This window comes from Coturnix japonica, chromosome 1 (assembly GCF_001577835.2).
Source record: "Coturnix japonica isolate 7356 chromosome 1, Coturnix japonica 2.1, whole genome shotgun sequence".
NCBI lineage: Eukaryota > Metazoa > Chordata > Aves > Galliformes > Phasianidae > Coturnix > Coturnix japonica.
The window spans coordinates 75,738,238-75,759,404 of NC_029516.1; the positions used below are offsets into that span (position 1 = coordinate 75,738,238).

General features: G+C 39.4%; 1 protein-coding gene across 2 annotated transcripts in view; it reads left to right on the plus strand.

The window, feature by feature from the left end:
- The window catches only part of DCBLD2 (discoidin, CUB and LCCL domain containing 2), a 48,734-nt gene that overhangs the window by 22,154 nt on the left and 5,413 nt on the right, over positions 1–21,167 (plus strand). For both annotated transcript variants that reach the window (XM_015876825.1, XM_015876806.2), the window contains exons 2-13: positions 4,500–4,727; positions 8,176–8,313; positions 9,507–9,558; positions 10,765–10,837; positions 13,422–13,555; positions 14,288–14,328; positions 16,399–16,614; positions 17,697–17,821; positions 19,247–19,394; positions 19,630–19,803; positions 20,462–20,555; positions 20,933–20,982. In XM_015876825.1, coding sequence (XP_015732311.1) covers positions 4,500–4,727; positions 8,176–8,313; positions 9,507–9,558; positions 10,765–10,837; positions 13,422–13,555; positions 14,288–14,328; positions 16,399–16,614; positions 17,697–17,821; positions 19,247–19,394; positions 19,630–19,803; positions 20,462–20,555; positions 20,933–20,982 — 1,473 coding nt within the window. The remainder of the gene's footprint in view (positions 1–4,499; positions 4,728–8,175; positions 8,314–9,506; positions 9,559–10,764; positions 10,838–13,421; positions 13,556–14,287; positions 14,329–16,398; positions 16,615–17,696; positions 17,822–19,246; positions 19,395–19,629; positions 19,804–20,461; positions 20,556–20,932; positions 20,983–21,167) is intronic.

Here is a 21,167-nt window from a genome sequence, read left to right on the forward strand (position 1 = left end):
CTCCAAGCTAAACAAGCCCAGTTCCCTCAACCTTCCTTTGTAGGAGAGGTGCTCCAGCCCTCTGATCAGTTGATTCTTAACCTGTCAAACAGTCCATCCTTCAAATCCATAGCAATCCAAGAAGCAATTGCTGATGTTTCTCTACCCTCACACTGAGCCATCCTTCTGTCAGAGAAGGCAGCTTCTGTCAGAGAAGGCACCGCTGCATTTGTGCCATAAATTAAATTGAGTGATTACTCTAGGTTAAAACTAACAACTCTTTTCTAGTCTAGTTTTGTTTCCTAGTCCCTAGTCTGGTTTACAGTGTAGCTGCAGAAGTGTTTACCTCCTGAACCAGAAAGGGTGTGAGAACAAGTGGCCCAGAGCATTGGACAGACAAGGCTCCCTTTTGTTCACAGCTGCACCAATTTAAGTGCCTTCAAGTGTGACTGAGCGATAGCCTCGTTGCAGAGGTGTGGGGCGTTTTATGTTGTGAAACATCTGCAGTGCTCCAACAGTATGTTACTGAGGCAAATCAGTGTCATAAAGATGAAAGTGGGCTGTGTACTTGTTGGCTTGTTAAGAAAATTAAATCTGACATAGGAGCAGATTCCCTCTTGAAGAACAGACTTCTGTGGATTGTGGTGGAAGCAGGTATTTAAAAATACCTTAAAAAGCTATTCAGAATTTGAGGCACTTAATTCTTTAACGTTCCTTGTCTGCACTGAGGAAGGCAAAAAGTAGATTATATGTCAATGCTGCTGCTAATGAGCAAGGAAATGTGGTGCGCAGGAGCTAAACTGAAGAGATGAGCACACTGAGGACTGAAGTAGGGAGAGTTGCATATTTGGAGCTAAAGCGAATGATGTAAATATATATTTTTGCTTATGTAATGAATTTCTACCATTACTTAGTTAAGAAAGATTTAATTACACCTTGTATGTAGCTGTAAGCCTACAGAAAGTCATAGCTTACTTAGGCAGGATTTGCTCAGGAAACACAGTGGTTAGATCCCAGTTATAGAATGGTTTGGTTTGGAAAGGCCCTTTAAGATCACCTAGTTCCAACCCCCTGCTATAGGCAGGGACACCTCCTACTAGACCAGGTTACTCAATGCCCCATCCAGCCTGGCCTTCGATGCTTGCAGGGAGGGGGCATCCACAGCCTCTCTGGGCAACCTGTTCCAGTGCATCACCATCCTCACAGTAAAGACTTTCTTCCTAATACTTAGTCTGAGTGCCCTCTTCCAGTTTAAAACCACTTCCCCTTGTCTTCTGTACAAGTGGCTGTGTCATGCGCTAAAAATTGAGATTGCTGTTTTGATCAGTTATTCTTTAATCGTAAACTGTCCGATGTCTTTATTTTATCCTTCCCTCTTCCCCAAGTAAGGAGTGGGAAAACATTCCCGAGGTCATAAGATTCATTTTTAACATGTTTTGATAATGAGAAACAAGATTAGCGGTTGTTAGCAGCAGCCGATCTCAGGGGAAAAAAAACTTCTTAATAATTGTTTTCATAGTTGTTGAAGTCATTTAATCTCTTTAGTGGATATTAATAGAGTACTTAGCACCCACTTCTGCATGTGTGATAATCCTCTCGTTTTATTAAATCTTACATTTTCTTCTTATCAAATGCACTCTGGTATGCTTATGTTGGTTGAAATTCTCTGTTTTGTTGATATAAAGAACTTGGACATGAGAAATTATGTTAAATCAGCTGCATGATTGCATCAGACATCGGCGTGCATAGCCCAGGGGTCATCTGTAATCCATCAGGGTAATTCATTCAGACTGCATTTGGAGGCACCTCTGGAAGAGACGAATGGTTCTGCTGACGACATCGGTCTGCTTTCCTCTACCAGCTCAAGAAGAGGCGCCTGTGTTTCTGATCCTGCTCAGCAAAGAACTCAGGTTATTTGTCTTTGCTGTGAACCTGCTCCTTGGGGCACACAGAATCGATGCACGTGTGCTGACCTTCCAGCAAGTGTCAGGTGGAATGTGTATGCACAAGTGATGTAGTGAGGAGCTTGCTTAGTTCTGTGACTATGCTGTGTCTGTTTCGTGATGGACAGGGCTGAAAGAAAGGACTCATTCAGCTGTGTACTGCAAACTAATGACAGAATTTGTCATCTCATGCAAGAGTAATTGATTTAGGACTTGACATCTGTCTCTTATGTGTATTCAAATGTTCCACACACAAGATAACAGAAGCAAAAGATTCTGTGGTACTTAATTAATGCCTTTTACGTGAATTAACTATCTAACGCTACTGTATATGTGGCTGTATTGCAGACAATTGTGCTTTCTCTTATTCTTAGAGAAACTGCTAAGTGTTGCCAGTTTGTTCCATGACAAAAGATGAATGGTGTCTCTGGGGATGATTGGTACTGTTTATACAACTGCAGTAGAAGCGATGAAGCACCACTTGTATAGAGGAGCTCAAGAACTACCCTTCTAGAACTAGTAAAATAAGGAGAGGCTTCATTGTTTCACTATTTCACCAGGAGTTAATATATAGGGATTTTCATATAGCTCCTGAATGATGAATCTGCCCTTGGTGTGCTGTGTATTGCATACCAGACATGCACTGATAATCTTTAACTTCTCAGGCACAAAGTGTGTGACACTCCTGCTCTTGCTTACCAAAGTGAAACACTTACCAGGTCTAAAATACCCAGCTGACACTTCTGACAGATGTGTCTTTAAAAGATAATTCTCAATGTTGTTTAAAACTTGCAGTGTTTTAGCTGCACTCGGATTGCTACCGTGATTTCTTGTTTGAAAGCTGACTTCATTGGGATAGCTCAATAATATTCTCAGTCTACAACGTGCCTTTAGAAAGAAACCAGGATTAAATGATAAATGACAACTAGTGTTTCAGCTACCTCTGGAACAATTGTGTCCTCATTTATTAAAATAATAGCAGTTTAGGAAAGTAAAATACAGATGTGTTGTTTGTTTGCTCTCCTAAAGGGAAATGTAAATGAAGTAGAATGTAGTTTATCAACTACCCAAATGGGAGCAGTGTCATGAGGTGGAACAAAGTCCTTTATAACACCCTGCTGAAGACTTGAGAAAAACATGGCTAAGAAACAGCTCTACAGATAGAACTTTAGATTTTACTGAAGCAGATAGTCCATTTACCTTTTCAAAAAGAAGATGCATCATTCCAATTCAGGACTGTTGGCAAGAAAGCTTCCATCTGTTTGTAATTCTGCATGTAACTGTAGCACTTTAGATTTTGGATCATACAGCTATCTCTTCAAGTGCTCAGATTATGAACAAAAACACCATTTTGTCACTGAGAATGTTGTGCTTTTGGGAGCAGATTAATCAAAGTTAAGTTCAACTGAATTGGTTTTTTTCCCCATGCTGCTTCAGTGCATGGGTCCTGCCATTCTGTTCAGTCTGGCATGAAATCCTTTTATGCAAAGGATTCTTAAATTTCTTTAAGAATCTTCACTATCTGCACATTCTTTGTCCCTGAAACATGGCTTACGTTTTTAGATTTAGGAAGGAAGCGGAAATCATAGAAAAATAGAATGGCCTGGGTTGAAAAGGTCCACAGTGATCATGTAGTTTCAACCCACCAGCTATGTGCAGGGTCACCAACCAGCAGACCAGGCTGCCCAGAGCCACATCCAGCCTGGCCTTGAATGCCTCCAGGGATGGGGCATCCACAGCCTCCTTGGGCAACTTGTTCCAGTGCGTCACCACCCTCTGTGTGAAAAGCTTCCTCCTGGTATCTCTAACCTGAACCTCCCCTGTCTCAGTTTAAAACCATTCCCCCTCGTCCTATTGCTGTCCACTCTTGGAAACAGCCATTCCCCCTCCTGTTTATAAGCTCCCTTCAAGTACTGGAAAGCCACAATGAGGTCTCTCTGGAGCCTTCTCCAAACTAAACAAGCCTGCTTCCCTCAACCTTTCCTCATAGGAGAGGAAATGTGTAAAAAGAATCAGTTTCTGCCTGTCACTTTTATCTACGAAGCAACACAAAGGGTGTTGATTGCTGCTATGACAGTTCTGTTGGCCCATGCTGGTAGTGGCTGATGGTTATGATGGCAGTAGAGATGGAACCTCCTTGCTGATATTCCCTGTCTGCTGTGCAGCAGAGGGGCACTCTGATAAAATGGTATCTGACATGGAAATGTGTGTGAAGCAAACTGAATTCCTTCAAGAGTTAATTTAACAGCATTTAACTTGTTTTGCAGTAGGAAACAATGCAGTAACTCCTGGATGATGTTCAGACTGCTGTAATTTTCAGTAGTGTTTGCTGTCCCTTCTGTTCTTTCTCATTGTGTTATGAATGTAATAACAGTTGAATTCCACGCTCTAGTTTTACTGATGGGTTTCTCCCTCCATTTTTAGAACCAGTTTTCTTCTGTATATAGGTGTTGTGGGAACATGAAATAACAAGGACATTTTCTGTACCATTAAGGCCATTTTTAACATCATTAAGGATAAACTTTTATCTAGTTGTATCTAGTATGACATAGCTAACTCATTTTTATTCTTCCGTAGGTGATGGATGTGGACACACTGTTCTTGGCCCTGAAAGTGGAACTCTTGCTTCGATAAACTACCCACAGACCTCTCCCAATAGCACAGTCTGCGAATGGGAAATCCGTGTAAAGCCTGGGCAGCGAATTCAGCTCAAATTTGGTGATTTAGATATTGATGACTCAGATTCTTGTCATTCCAGTTACTTGAGAGTTCACAATGGGATTGGCCCAACCAGGACAGAGATAGGTAAGTTTTCTTACAGTATTGGAAAGCTGTTGTCTTGTATAGCACTTGGAAGATGGTTCTCGTACTTTAAGTAACTCTTAATTTCATCTTCCTAGCCTGTGCTGTGCATAGAATAACAGCAAGTTTTATGGTATTTCAGTTATTTCTACAGCCCTTGAAAGCTGTTATACTTCAGTTGGTTATTGGACATTGATGAGATCTTGCCTGATACGTGCATACAACACTTTGTACAGTGCAGATATTGACACTTAGGAGAAGTGGTGAAAAGAAGGACGTGTTTGTTATGTACAAGAATCTCAAAGAAGGCAAAGGGAGGAATTTTATAAATTCTGTAGTTAAAATTGTGTTTTTCCTGAGCTTCATGCCAAGAAAACTCTGCAGAGCATAATGGAGCGCTGTCTGTACCTCACCAACTTTACCACCATCTCTGGTGACATGCTTGTTTCACAAATGCTTACCATTGTTGCTCAGCAGATGAGGTTTCTGGAATGCCAGAGAATTCTTAACCATTCTGAAGTGGTCACATTTTGTTTACTGTATTACTAAAGTGCATGTATATGTCTGTCCTGTTCATAGATACTAAGAATACCCAGAAAACATGATGAATTTCCACTATAGCAGAGCATGTTATGTTTTGTTCATGCATACTATTAGATGCCTTTGGTACTTTGTGATCTTCAGACTCTTGAAGGAAACTCCATTATAATTTTCCTTTACATTTCCCAGTAGCTTGCAGAATAGCAAGACACTCTGTGAGACTGTTGTAAGCAGTGAAGAGGGAACTGTAAAATTCTGAGTGTTGTTTTTAAAAAGAAAAACAGAAGGCAAAGTGAAGTGTGTATATATATATATATACACACACACATATACATATGTATATATATACATACACATATATGTTACCTGAAATGCCTGCCTTCTTGTACTGAAGTAGTTCTTTTTTGAGCTTTTCATCCTGGTGGTGTTAAAAAAATGTCAGGCTGCAATAATTTACAATTTAAATATCTTCCGCTTTCTGCTGGTACGGAATCTGTGGTTTACTTTGAACATTTTATGATTTCATGGTTGTAAAGCAGTTATTTTTCAGATAGCCGTGTGAAATTATTACCCACATGAAGGTGTTTGGAGGATTTTAAGACCCTTGTGGTTATTCTTCATAAAACTCAAATGATCATTTCTCTTTTACTAACACTGGTTGTTCTTGTGCAGATTCATTTTCTTTTCCCTCCTTTATCCAGAGATTTACTTCACCAAGATTGCTTTAGTGCAACCTGTGTTGAGTCTTTTTATAAGGAAGCTCGGGGAATGTTAGCTTTGTTAACCCTCTTTACCTAGTTAAGCATGTGTGAAAATAAGTACGTGCTTGGAGCTGCTGAGCCAGACTTGGTCTGAAATAGAAAGCACTGAAGTCCTTAAATGGCAAGGAACGTCCAGTTCTGATAAGTCTATTACTCACTTGTACAAGTGACTTAATGGGTTGGAGTAAATTTTCTACTTCATTTGTTTCTCTTGCCTTTCAGCTGTTTCCAGCTGGTGTAGTAGCAAAGTATGTTGAGCAAATGTGTGTGGTGTTCTGCTCCTAATAAATTAAATTGCGGAACAAACAGTGATCTTAACAGTGGCAGATACAGATGGTGCTATTTCTTAACTGTTTGTATCTGAAGCAGCAAATAGTGAGATTAAACAGCGATGTGAATTTGTTTGGAAGGAATTATCTTCTGAATTCGTCCTAATATTTTTTCATTCAGCGTTGCTGCTGTGTTCTAATACTGAAACAGTTGTAGTGCATAAAATCTGGAATTCAGTGATTTCACCTACTTTAACTCCAAATTGCTTTAAAAGTTGGCTGATTAGATTCCAAATTGAATTGTTACTGGGTTAGTTCATTGATAAACAGAGAAGGCTTCTTATGAAGCTCTTAAACATTAGTTCTCGCTCCAAGCCTTTTGAATATTTATCAGTAAATCAAAAGGAGCTTTGAATCCTCAATGTTAAATTCATCTCTAGTTCAAATAAGATCTAGAGGTGTTTTGTATTAGATTTCATTGCATTCCAGCTAATAGACATTCATGGACAAAAATATAATGTATTTGATGTAAGGCCAGATCTATTGGCACCAAGAATGTAAGCTACTGTGCAGATTCACCTCCTGCTGTAGCATTGCTATTCAAAAGTGCTTTGGTTCCTTCAGGATATGCAGATAGATGGGTAATTTTCTGTACGTAGAATTGACAGTCATCACTGTGGTTGTGTTCTGTCCATTTCTAGCAAATACTTTGCTAAAAATCTGGAATGAGGCCAATGAAGAGCTAGGAAAATGATTTTAGAGTCTCAAAAGTATGTCTTGCAATGGATCATAAGGTACATCTATCTACAGTTTGTCATAGGCTGTATCTCCATGATACAGCACCAGATAATTTATCCAAGGTATATTTATGTGTCCTCCTTCATGTACTTGCCCAAATATGAGGTTAAATGGTATGTTGAGGATAGTCTGACCTACTCTGAGAGGAGTTTAATGCTTGTCATCATCATGAATTTAGTTAACGAATGAAGCTCGATTGTGGGTATAGTATAGGGTCTGTGTGGAGCCTTGCTAAAAGGGAACTTATTTTTTCATAACTTCTTCTGCTGTTGGCCAGCTTAAATAATAAGAATTAAAACAAGGTTATACCTAGATAATTTCATAGATTTCATTAAAGTATTGTAAAAACTATTTTCTGTTTTTGTCCAAAAATACTTATGCTTTGTATTAGAGAAATATCTGAATAAAGATACATTTGATGAATGATAGGAATTAGCATTTCTAATTTTTAATAGTGTTTGAGAGTGCAGATCACTTTTTAAAAGGAATTTGGCACACGTTTTTGTATTCATTTTGAATGATATTAGTCAAGAACTGTTTCTGCAAGGCAGTGTTTTTGCTGTTTTACAAGATGATAGAGTTGTAATGGTAATAATGAAAGCAAGAGAATGGTAAATTGAAACACACAGAGCCGTCTGATGTTGGTTTTGTCCACATAGAGTATTAAATAGGATCATGGCTGGCTTATAATATTGATTGGTTAAGAGAGCCTATGGAGCAGAAGATTTCCGTAACTGGTCAGTAGTTTAGTAGAGTTTCTTTAAAGATTCCTGTTGCCCCATCTTTCTCATCTTGGAAGAACTGACTGGATGTGTGTGGCTGGAGGTGAATGGGATGTGGTTGTATTTATGTGCAAGTGTTAGAGATACCACTGACTCTCATCTATTGGCAGTGTCTAAGTAAATATGGTACATATACTTCGGCGTTTGCTTTAAGTGGACTCTGACCACATTCATTCCTATCAGCTGCCTGTATTTGGTTTTGAATATACACCAGAAGCAATGTGAACTTATACTGGGAATGAAAGATACTTGTTACTGAAGTTGGTTTGGGTCCATGAGTCTTCCCCCCTTTTTTCCCTAGGAAAGTACTGTGGATTTGGCTTTCAAATGGATGGTCTAATAACTTCAAGAAGTAATGAAGTCACAGTGCAGTTCATGAGTGGAGTACACACTTCGGGACGTGGATTTCTTGCAGCTTACTCCACCACTGACAAATCAGGTATTTGTAAGATTCTCGGAATTTTTCTATGCTGGTAAAGTTGGACTTGTCTGATAAAAATGCAGAACGGTTTTATTACCCACATTCTCATAAACTGACACCTAAAAGCGATGACTTACGTTACAGTCCTCCTGATATTTCTGCATAGGAAATTAAACTGATATTGTTTAAGTTACTGTAGTTTAAAAAGGAGAAGGAAAAAAAAGTTATCAAAGCCTACCCTCAGTAAAGCAAGGATCACAGTTATCTGTTAAGAATGAAATAACTACCCCAGATAAAGGACGAAATGCATTTTTTCAGGCCACAATCAAAATCACAGATAACTTTGAAATGTTTTCTTATCTAACTGTATATATGCTGTGCACGCCCACCTCATGGAAAAATTTGAGTCATAATTTCCTTTACTTCCTCAACTCCATAGTCTCTCTGTGATTGCTAAGTAGTTTTCAGCGTGGGTTTTTTTTTTGTCTTGTTTTCTCTTGCTGGTTTGTTTTTCTTTGTTTAGTTTTTCCCTGTGTTTTTATTCTCTTGTTTTTTCTCTAGCCTCAAAAAGAGGCTGCTGTGTTTTACATCTGCTTCCGCTCACTGTGGAGGTGAGTGACATACATTGTCCATAAGGACACAAGAAGTACCAGGAACTGCTTTGCAAGGCGCAAAGCTCAAGAAGATACTTTATAGATGTACTTCTAAAAAGAACAGATGAGGAAGTTTTAAAAACATTTTAAAAATCGTTTATTTTGTGGATATTCTGATGCTTTTCTCTGTTTTGGATTGTTTGTGCTCACATATTGCACAGAAACATAACATTTGAAAGAAGTCATAGTTGCCAGTAGCATGTCACTGTAATATTCTGTGTACTGCCTGGGTTCAGTGTTGTTGGGCTGTTACATGCTGAAAACACAGACCTGTTTATCTGGCTTATTCATGTATGTCTCCTGTGTAGATTCTCTGAAGCATAGCTACAAATTAAAATGCAAGAAAAACAAAAGCAAAAAAACAAATCCAGAAAAGTCATATGTTTGTAGTGCTTCTCTTCATGTCTCTGTAAATCTCAGTGTATTTCCAGTTCAAGACAGATTGCAAGGTCCTGCTATAGCATAAGACTGACTGGAAGAAAATTATGTGCACTTTAAAAAGCATGCTCAAACCAGATGTCTGTATCACCCTCTTGACCCAACATTTTTTCTTTCCAGACCTAATTACCTGTTTAGACAATGCAAGTCATTTTTCTGAACCAGAATTCAAGTAAGATTGCTTTTACCCCTTCTTCTCCCTTTCTCTTTACTGAAGTCACTTTGGCGTATCTATTTCACTGTATAACTTACACCTGATACAGCTTGAAACTGGAGATTGAGGTCTTGAGAAATGAAGAGACTGAGGAGAGACCTGAGCGATATTTGCATTTGTTCTTCGTCCTCTCTCCTGTTTTTTTAATCTTACATACCATACGCAGAAGAACCTCATGAATTTGTGCTAACACATATAAGCTAATATTGCATTCCCATAGAAAAAATATACCACATCTATAAATATATATTACAGGACATATACACTTTAAATACTGGAATTCACATTAAAGTTGTCAGAGGAACACTAAACTCTGAAATAGGTGAAAAATTACAAACCCATTTAACAGCTTGGTGTGAATTAACGAGCTTTTGTAGAGATACAAAATACTTTTCTGATGGAGGAAACACACGATTTCTCTACTTTGTCCTCCATTTCTGTGTAAAGCAACAATAGCATTAAAAGTGGTAGATGATCGTGAAGAATGTGAGTTTACCTTTTGGACATTGTAAGCACTGAAATTGTGAAACTTGCATTCCTCATTCATTTTCCCAGGTTCCAAAATAGGCTGTAGTCTTATTCACTATGTGCCTAGGTCTCCAAATCTCATTGTTTTCATGGTGCCTGCAAAATTGCTTCAGCTTTCGTTGAATTGATATTGTACCCAAGTTGGTTGTTAAATCTTGGCTAAAACATGGGCTTGCATCAGATGTGCAGGTGTCTTTCGTTTCTTTCCCTGAGCTAGTGATGCTAGCTTAATATTTGACTTGTTCTTCCTTTTTTAATGATCAAAGATTGGCCAGGAGCCATTGCAAAGTAGCACTACTTTTCAGATATAGAATTTAAAGGTACAAAACCAATAGATATGCAGGCCTCTAGTGTATAAAACATAATGTATAAATACTGCTACCTATGAGACTTTCAATTCATGGAAACCATGTAGTATTTATATCAATTTTATTATAATTTAGACTAGACCTGAATGACAGCTGAGACAGTTCTATGTTTTTGTCTGTTTTCTTATGTCTTTGATTAGGATGTATCCTTACATTGTGATAACAGTGCATTATAAATAAATAAAGTATCTCCTTTGTAATGCTTTGAAAGAGTTGTAGCTACATGCAATGCCTTGACTTGAATCCTTATTATTATTTTTTCTTCCAGCAAGTATTGCCCAGCTGGATGTGTGATTCCTTTTGCTGATATTTCAGGCACTATTCCCCATGGATACAGAGATGTAAGTAAACTTCATACTGTGAGCGTACATTAATTGTGGTAAAATACTTGATTAAAACTCATTTATAGTTAATTGTATTATCACTGCTTTCTGGGTTCTGGAAGTTGTACCTCCTAAACTAAATGGCATGCTACTCGTGTTTTTTTGCATGGCTGGGCTGGTGCTCTCTTATGAAGAGAGATTTCAGAAGCTGGACTTGTTCAGCCTCGAGGGGAGGCAGCTTCAGGGAAACCTTGTGGCGTTTTGGTAATGCTTGAAGGTTTTATGGTGACAAAAGCCTTTTAGTGCAGGCTTGTAGTGATAGACAAGGTGTAATGGCTTCTAATTGAAAGAGACTGGATTTAGGCAAATTTTTAGAAAGGATTTTTCTGCCACTGGGGGGATTAAGCATTAGAACAGGTCACCCAAAGAAGCTGTGGATGCCCCGTCCTTAGGAAGTGTTCAGAGCCAGGTTGGATGGGGATTTGGGCAACTTCGTGTCTCTGCTGCTGGCAGCAGAGTTGGACTAGGTGGTCCTTCCATTCAGTGAATCCAGGTTGCCATCTCCAAGAAGTGATGTAGTGTAATAGAGACTTGCTTGCAAGGCCTTCTGAGGAAAAGATGGATCAACCAAAATACCCTGATGTTTCCTGCTTTGTTTTTGTTGGCTTTTTCAAATTGTGAATTTCAGTTTTATAGAGAGAACCATTTTTATTTTTTTTTATGAAGTCATCTTGCTCTTAATACTATGATATTTTAAACAGACCTTCAATGACTTATACTGTTTACACTGAACAGCTATGAAAACAGTTGCAAAACAGTTTATACTGTAGCATTAATAGTTTTATTAACTGGAAATTGAAACCTAGTAATGTAGTTTACCTCGAATACTACAAAAAATGTAAAATGATCTTTAATATTAAATACAAAACTAAAATGTGCCGCTCCATCACTTTCATTTCTCAAATACCTGTAAATCCGAGCCTACCTGCTTAAATAACTATTCATATGTTAAAAAAAAGAACTCACCACAGTGTAGCAGTTATGTATTATGTTCTGGAGTGAGTCCTTGCTAAATAGCTGCAGGATAATTTTTGTGCCCAGTTTTAAGATGGAGTTGTTTCTCTGCCTCTCATTTTTGCAGCATTTATAGGAGCGTAGCTTGTTGGGCTTGGTTTTTTTTTTGGTCAAAATCAGGGAAAGCTTTTCTATGGAGAAAAAAAAAAATTCAGCAAATAAATCCCTCGTGACTTTCTTTTGGTATACCTTAGTGCTCCATATAAAGGGCAGAGAATTTCCTAGTAAAGCACTTAAGACAAAGTTTCAGGTAGACATTTAGCTTGCATCCCTTCCTAAAGATCTTAGCTGTATGCTGTTTTAAAGAATACCCTAAATCTTGATTATTTTGCATAATCCCTTTGAGGACTTGGAGCACTCATTGCTGACATCTTCTGGTGAACAGGGAGGAGACAGTTTTGTTTACTACAGAATCCCCATACTTGTACTTCCAAGGGGAGGAGATAAGAAGGAAGGCAGTGGGAAACCAGGTGTTTAAGTCAGGCATAATTACATTTATTTAGAAGGTTTTGAGGATGTCTGTTAGGTAGGGAATAAGAATCACAGAATCACAGAATTGTAGGGGTTGGAAGGGACCTCCAGAGATCACTGAGTCCAACCCCCCTGCCAAAGCAGGTTACCTACACCAGGTTGCACAGGTAGGTGTTCAGGTGGGTCTTGAATATCTCCAGAGAAGGAGACTCCACAGCCACCCTGGGCAGCCTGTTCCAGTGCTCTGTCACCCTCACCGTAAAGAAGTTCTTGTGCACATTCATGCAGAACTTTGTACGCTCCAGTTTCTGGCTGTTTCCCCTTGTCCTGTCTCCACACACTGCTGAAATGAGCCTGGCCTCGCCACTTTGCTCCCCACACGTCAGATATGGGGCTGGACTCCATGATCCTTGTGGTCCCTACCAGCTCGTGTTATACTGTGGTTCTGTGAAGTTTCTCTTTCTAGAAAAGATCCGCTGATTTGTTTTAGGATAATTGTTGTGAGGATTAATAGCACCCAGAGGAATGGTTGGCAGAAAAGTCCAACAACTTCATTTAGTAGTAACACCCAGCAGCATTGATTTGGAGAACAAGTATTAAATAAAAATCTGCAGTTGTTGTCTGTTGTTTATTGGCTCAGGCAAAGCCATGCTGCAATGCTACACTGATAATAAAAAGCTAAATATGGTTTGTGGAATGTACCTGGAGATGTACTAAGGTGATCTTTCAAAGATAGCTTGGTCCGCCTTGATGTTCTAAAATTCAGGTTGATCCCACATCCATCACTCAATGAGGGCAAGGGGCTGCAGAGTTGATGAGTGATTCTCTGCATGCTACAGTGCTTCGTGTGGCAGATGCCTGTGAATAGCTCTGCATAAGACTATTAAAACAAAGATTAAGGATTTCTAAAAAACAGAGATAATGCTAAATAAAAAGTTTCTTAATGTAACAATAGCAACAAAGAACATGACTTGGCAATGCAGCGTTTGTAGTAAAAAGTGTAATATTTAATTTGTTTACAATGTGGTAGTAATGTTGTTTTTTTCTTCCCTACAAGTCATCATCACTCTGCATGGCTGGCGTTCATGCAGGCGTCGTGTCAAATACCTTGGGTGGCCAAATTAACGTTGTAATCAGCAAAGGCATTCCATACTATGAAGGCTCCCTGGCTAACAATGTCACCTCGAAAGTGTAAGTGTTCCTTTTTACATCCTCCTTATCTTTAGCACCTTAAGCTTTGGCGATGCCTCATCCCAGGAGTATTCTCAGCGAGTGGAGCTGCGTCTGTGAAGTTCTCATAATTCTATGGTGTGATTGTTTATTTAGTTCAATCTGAAATCGAGGAATAATGTGTTCAGTGGAATAAACCTGTCTTTTTTTTTTTTTTTTTTTTTACAAAACCTTGGGGGGAAAAAATCCAGTAAATAATAACTGGTTTGTTTTGGTAGTGATGTCAGTGTTTGAAACCTATAGAGGAAGGTCACTTCCCTTGGTTATCTTTATGAAGTGAAGGCAACTACTGGTTTGTCCCAAGACGTCAGAGGTTGGGTCAGAGAGCTCAGTCAGTGTGAGGAATGGCCCATGAGCATGTGTGGGCCATCCCAAGAATTAACCGATCAGAGGAGGCTGATTCTTGTTACTATTACAAAGTTCATTTAAGTGGGAAGTATTTTAATGAAGCACTTGCATCTTGCTGGGTAGATGGCTCTTTGAAAGCCTGTTACACCAGTAGAATCCTTGGACAAGCTTTCAGGTTTGCAGTACAACTTGGTGACAGAAATATTCCTGTTGTCGTGAATTTCCTGTGTTCAGGCACATGTACATAGATTTCAGAGGCAAGCAGTCAGATGAGAAAAATAAATAGAAGGCAGTTTCTATCAGTTTTCCTTACTACCACAAACCCTATCTTTTTGTTCTCTGCAGGGGACCGTTATCTACAAGTCTCTTCACATTTAAGACCAGCGGTAAGCACCGTTAATTTTATTACATAATACTTTCATATAAATTGCTCCTGTCATATAAATTCTTTCCAGTTGATATCTTAGTTTTTGTTCTGGTTAGTTCAGTATTTTGACTGGCTTCCTCAGTAGTGCAGACATTCGAAAACCTGCTTTCTCAGTCCTGACAGTCTGTACTTATTTGTCGTAAAATATATTTAAAATCATTCCTTGGGAAGCTCTGCTTATCTGCAGGAAGAGAGTATTTCATGTTTTGTTCCTCTGGTATAATCTGCTTTAAAGTGACTTGACTCCCACACTTCAAATGCCCTGCTTAAAGCAGTGTTTGGCACTGGTTAGTTACTCTTTATTTATAACAACTAACTGCACTATAGGATTTTGTTCCATGTTTAGTCTGTGCAGCTTTCTTGTTGCCTCCTAAGAAACTTAGCATAAATTTCAAAATGATGACTCAGTTTTCTCCCTTGCTTTTTAATTTTTTTTTCTTTCCCCTAAATTCTTGCAACTAAATGCTGTGTGATAAATTACTTTTCTCCTGTGCTCTAGAAAGACATCTCTTGTCCTTTGCTCTGTGTGTATGCTGTGTTCCACCTTGGCTGCCATTCATTTGTTCCTGTAAACATGTTCCATGTTGATGATTGGTTTAACAGGCGTTGCCCCATTTTAAAGCTTTTTGCTTCGTATATTTTTTACTTTCTGCCAATTGCCTCTTTTGCAAACAGAACAGCTACAGTTTTCTAAACAGAAGTCACTTCATGTGCCATCTTTGGATGAGTGGTGGAAATACCATGAAGACAGTAGGGATACAATACAATGAAACACAGTGCTCAGGGCAGCATTTGTTGGGCTTTTTTGTCCTTCAAAGTGTGATCTGATGGGTTGCATGAAAGTAATTCAGTGGGCTGGGAATGTGAAGAGATGGGACAAAATGGCTTTACCACATGGGACACCTGGCTTTACCACAAAGCAGGTTGTGCAGGTTAACATCTTCTTTTGATTGCTGGCTTTTTGTCATGCGTAGTGCTGATCTGGACAAAACATGGAATTTTAGGGAAGCATTTAACAACTTATTGAACAAGCAAGAGGCTGACGTAGATTAAAATATATGGAGCTGAATGGCCTTGGAATTGGCTGAAGGAAAAAGAGGATTTTGTAGTGTGCTGGAATGACATTTATCTGGTTATGGTAGCATTATTAGTGTGGTTCTTTCGCAGCAGTTGATGTCATGACTTGGGACAAAATCGTGGTGTGTGTTAATACTAGAGATGTGCAGAGGAAAATGGAACCACTGTACGTGAAGACCTGGCTACCTTGGTGATTTGAGTAACAGAAGTTAAGTGAAGAACCACAGAGCACGTACAGTGTGTCAGTGCATAGACTCTGCTGTATTTCTGCTTCACATTGACAGCTTCTTAGGTTGCAGTGACAGATGAAGGAAAGAATTCGAGTTTAAATAAGTGCTGATGTGATCTTGTGCTGTAGCAGGTGATGTGCATCCAGCAGAGGCAACAAATGAGCCAATGAATATCAGCTAGCCACAAGGATTATTTTTTAAAACATTTTTTTTTTTAAAGCCATAAGTATGTGATAGGAAGGAACTTCTAGTAGGAACAGTAACAAAACACGCAGTTAACTTCAAGGATGTGTTTGAACTCGGGCAGGATCGGCACATTGCTTCCTACGTCCTTTGGTGTTTTCTTTGAGTTAATGTTGTGATTTACTGAGGTAGGTTTGAAAACTAAAAGTTAAATAGGCTCCAAATGGAGTGAGTGACTTGAGTAATCTCTTTCCTTTTACTGCACCAACCACGTGATAAACTCTTAAACCACCACAGTTCCCTTAGAGCTTCCCTTGTGCTCCATGTGGAAGGTGGTTGAGAAGCAAGAAGCGCAAGTGTAAATCTTTTAATACTGAAGATGAGGAGTTTGGTTCCAGCCTGACTGGAAGAATGCAGAAGACACTGTGGTTTTTTTAGTAGCATTATTACAGAATAAATGTAGATGACAGTGTAATATTTTCATGGCAAGTAAAATCATTGTGTGGCTTGGATTTTTCCTCACCTTTCCCTTTGCTCAGGTTGCTATGGGACACTGGGAATGGAATCTGGGGTAATCTCTGATTCCCAGATTACGGCATCATCTATTCTTGAGTGGCCAGACCAAACAGGGCGAGTGAATACTTGGAAACCTGAAAATGCCAGACTGAAAAGGCGTGGGCCTCCTTGGGCTGCTTTGGACAGTGATGAACGTCAGTGGCTGCAGATAGACTTGAATAAAGAAAAGAGAATTACAGGTAAGTTAATAGGATTTGGCTTTTAAGCAGCTTCCAGAAAGTTTGGTGACTAAGATTGTTTCTTCCAGTGTTTAGTCTCAGGTAAAATCTGGATGTTATTTAATACCGTTACAACAAGTCTGGTTCTGTGTCCTACCAAAAGCACTGAAGGGCCTAAAAATGAACAGGTAGTTTCATAGTAAAAAACACCTCCTAGATCAGAATTTATTAAAGTGTTCCCTGTGTTTAACAGGCAAGTATCAAAGAAATCCTGCTGATTGTTTTATTGAGAGTCCAAGTCCATATCCAGGCAGCTCAGTCTGATATGGGTGTATTAGATTTCCAGGTTTCCCCTGCTGCCCTCCACAGCCACAGCAAATCCAGCAGCACAGGTGGGAGCTGTTGCCATGCTCTGCAGTAAGCAGCTGGCAGCCTCCCTTTCAACCTCCCTTCATGCAGTGGTGCTTAGACTGTGATTCACAGTTGCTTGTTCAGAGGTAATTGCTGTTGTTCAAAGGGCATCTTTGCAACCTGTCTTAAGTCAAAAATAAAGTACCTTTTCGAATCCTGGGCTTTAGGACTTCCCTGAGACATCCCCTTTGATCAGCTTGGGTTTGTCTCTCTCTCAGTGCTTGAGTTGGTCTCTGTGAATGCAGCTGCATACCTTGCTGTGCTATCGGCACCTGGGCTCCTCTCATTCCTGGGCTCATGACCTTCTGTAAAACAGCTTTGCTGGGGGAGTCTCCCCACAGCACTGCAGTGACTGCTTGAGGAACCTGCAGTTCTTTCAGTGGTGCTTTTAGCTTGGCAATACAAAAGCATGGAAGAGAGATGCTACCTCGGCACCTACAGGCAGAAGTGGGCCTGGACAGGCCATTTTTATAAAGAAATGACAGAGAAGATTAAGATATAAAAAAGTAAGTAAAATGGTGATGAAATTTTAGTCACTGTCAGAGTTTCAGACCCTGACAGCTTGGATAAACTTTTCCTAAGTGTAACTGGATCAGTGGAAATTCTAATTATGAAAATCTGTATAAAAAAACTTTTTTTTTTTTACAAATTGTGAACAGTTTTTGTATAACTGGAGACCTCCATTTTTCCAGGTATTATAACTACTGGATCAACCTTAGCAGAGTACTACTATTATGTCTCAGCCTACAGAATCTTATACAGTGACGATGCACAAAAGTGGACAGTATACAGAGAACCCGGCATTGATAAAGATAAGGTAAAATTACCGTATACTTGCTGGGAATATTCTATGGAGATTCTGCAATTGTAAATATGACCAGTTTGACCAGTTGGTTTTTGTTGTCTGAAAATCCTGCTCAGGAGACTAGAAAGTTTTCCATGACTCCAAGACTTTTTGTGTCCCTCTATGAAAAGAACTTCTAGGGGTGCTCAAGAAAAGACTTTCTAACATCTCTATATACAAAATAAGAAAAATAAGAAAAATGCTTGTGTGGGTGTTGAGACACTAGAACAGGTTTTGCCCAGTGAGGTTGTGAATGTCCCCTCCCTTGGATCATTCAAGGCCAGGGTGGATGGGGCTCTGAGCAGCCTGGTCTAGAGGGAGGAGTCCCTGTGTATAGCAAGGGGTTGGAACTAGGTGATCTTAAAGGGTCCCTTCCAACCCAAACCATTCTATGATTCTATGATTATCCTGCAGTGTCTTTTTGTATATGGAGTACGAAACACTGGAGCGCCTTGGTGCTTCTATACAATTTGGATTGTGTTTACCTAGTAGTGTGAGCCAGCAGAAAGATTCTACATCTCCATAGCATTTATTTTTCATACTTGTGCTAGTAAGTGCCATAACTGACTTCTGAATTATATCCGAGACAACTCAAAGCATCAGTATCAATGCTTTGAAAATACACTCTGCTCTGTTACTGTCCTCTCTCTTGTGATTTTTAGCAGATTTGCTGAGTTCTTTGTGTGAGAGAACCAGAGCGAAGGATCAGCTTTAGCTCATTCTTTAGGCAATTTCTGCTCTCTTCTCTTGTATTATCAAAGAGATTTTGACCCAGAGATTTCAAGTTCTTAATATAAGTTGCTTTATTTTGCTTGCAGCCAAGTCATTGTAGACAGCAACCACTAGAGGACAGTGTGATTACATACTAGACTAGTTCTTCCTAATAGAGGCCATATCCATTCACAGGACAGAACGTTCCTCAACTATTACGCGGTGTGAAGACTCTGATAATACTTTCACATTATCACAACTGTGTGCTGTATTTGAAGAGGAAGTGCAAAACATCTAGAAAGAACTAAGCTAAAATTATTCTCATTGCCATGTAAACACAGTATTTGTGTAGCAGCAGGGTCACATCAGTACAGTGTTGCACAGTACTTCTGCTTAGAGGAAGGCAGAGGGTACCGACTATCAGTCACACACTGCATGCAGGAACAAAGCCAATATTCCCATTGGTCCACATACACACACACTCCATTCTTTTCTTCAGCATAAGGCAGAGTGAATGGGAATGGTCAGGCAGCAGCACTCTTCTGGGTATGAAATATACTCAGCATTCCCCACTGGTTATTTTTGCTGTTTGAAATATCAAAATTGGTTTTAATGACTCAGTTGTTACTATTACATCTGTGTGACAGAGTATTTGTTGTTGGTTTTGTTTCCTTTTTTCTTCCCTAGATATTTCAGGGGAACACTGAATTGTACCAGGAAGTTCGCAACAATTTCATCCCACCAATTATTGCACGATTTGTTAGGATTAACCCCTTGAAATGGCACCAGAAAATTGCAATGAAAGTAGAACTGCTGGGATGTCAATTCAGTATAGGTAAGGCAACTGAAAACTATTCTGTGTGTAAACAGAGTGATTAAAAAGTGTTTGGAGAGGCACCAGTCACTTGCTTTCCATGTTATTAATTCATAGCTTTTTTTTTTCACTATATAAAATGAACGGAAATTTTACAGCAAAGTGTTCCAGGTCTTTTCTTAACAAGGAAACAAGTAAAGCTATAGCACTTCACAAAAATAAGCCAACCTCATTTGTAAATACTTTTCTCTTCAAGTCCGTGCCCCTAAAATCTCCATGCTGCCTCCACCACCGCCTCAGGACAACACCAACAAGGTCGATGACATCAGCGAGGACTTCATCCACTCAGTGAAGACTTCATTGCAGACAGATAAAACAACTTTCACACCTGAAATAAAAAACACCACAGTGACTCCAAGCGTAACCAAAGGTATCTGTGCTTAAGCAGTAGAAACTGGGGAACTGCTTACAGTACTTTGCAGTATATTAAATGTGCTTGCTGAATTTAAGTTTGCTTGTCAGTTTTTCTATGCTATAACAAAACATCGATCAGCATGTGGTAACAAAACCAGTATTCCTGTTGTTTATTTAAAAAGCTGTTAGAAAGAGAGCAAGATCACTGCAGATGTAGGCACTGCTGAAGTGTCCTTTGGGTAGTAGAGGACAGAACACGCCTTCATGTGACACATAAACTCAGCATAGACGAGTTGTGATTGTTAGGATATTGTGCTATTTACTTCTTATAAGAGGTTCAGACTTCAGTGGTTGCATGCTCCCGGGCTCTCAACATTCCATGTTAATGATAAAATACCATTTTGCTAAGAGAACAATGTATGTGTAGTGAAACAAAGCTATCTGTTGTGTTGGGAAAGCTTGCAGAAATACTGTCTGTGTGTACATGTAAAAGAGAGAAGACAGTAATGGCTGTTCAAACCGTGTGAGCATCCAGCAGGGTAGCTTGGCAGGGGAACCCAGTGTGATAGATGCTGTACCTGAAAACTGCATGCTTTACCCAAGTAATTTTCAAAATAAGAACTGATTTATGAGAAGCTCTTCTGTCTGACACCACTTAATTTAATGGCTTTCAGATGTGGCGTTGGCAGCAGTTCTGGTTCCAGTGCTGGTGATGGTCTTCACTACTCTGATTCTTATCTTAGTTTGTGCGTGGCATTGGAGAAACCGGTAAATGAACGGATTAATGAAAGTACCTGAGTAGAATGTTGGTGTGGTGTGTGGGAATGAAGCACTCTGCATGCGTTGCTGTGGGAACTACATGATCCGCACTTCTGGAAGGGCTGTTTTTCAGTATGATTTTCTCTTTATGAGAAAATGTTCATTTGAAGAGCAACGCACAACGGAAGTGCTTGTTGCTAATAGTTTCCTTTCAAGAGCTTTTACTGAAAGCTGATTTCTCCAGTAGCAGCAGGCCGGGTTGCTGGGGCTTGGGCTGTGAGCTTGAGAAGCAGCTACAGCCAAGGTGATGGGTTGCTGAGCATGGATATATATATACATACTTCTGGTAGGCAGGCCGGCTAAAATACTCTGTCCTTTTCTCACAGCAAGAAAAAAACTGAGGGCACATATGATCTACCTTACTGGGATCGCGCAGGTAACAGTTGAGCTTATGAAATCATTTACTTGGCAATCTTAGTGTCATGTTTTCAAACTGTAGTCATGTTTTTGCCTGCTGATGAGACTTGGCTTTTTTGTTCTCTGTGTTTTCTGAAGAAATGGAAAATATCTCCAGTTCCAACTTACAGCATCAGTCTTCTTTTTTTAAATGAAACATGTTTA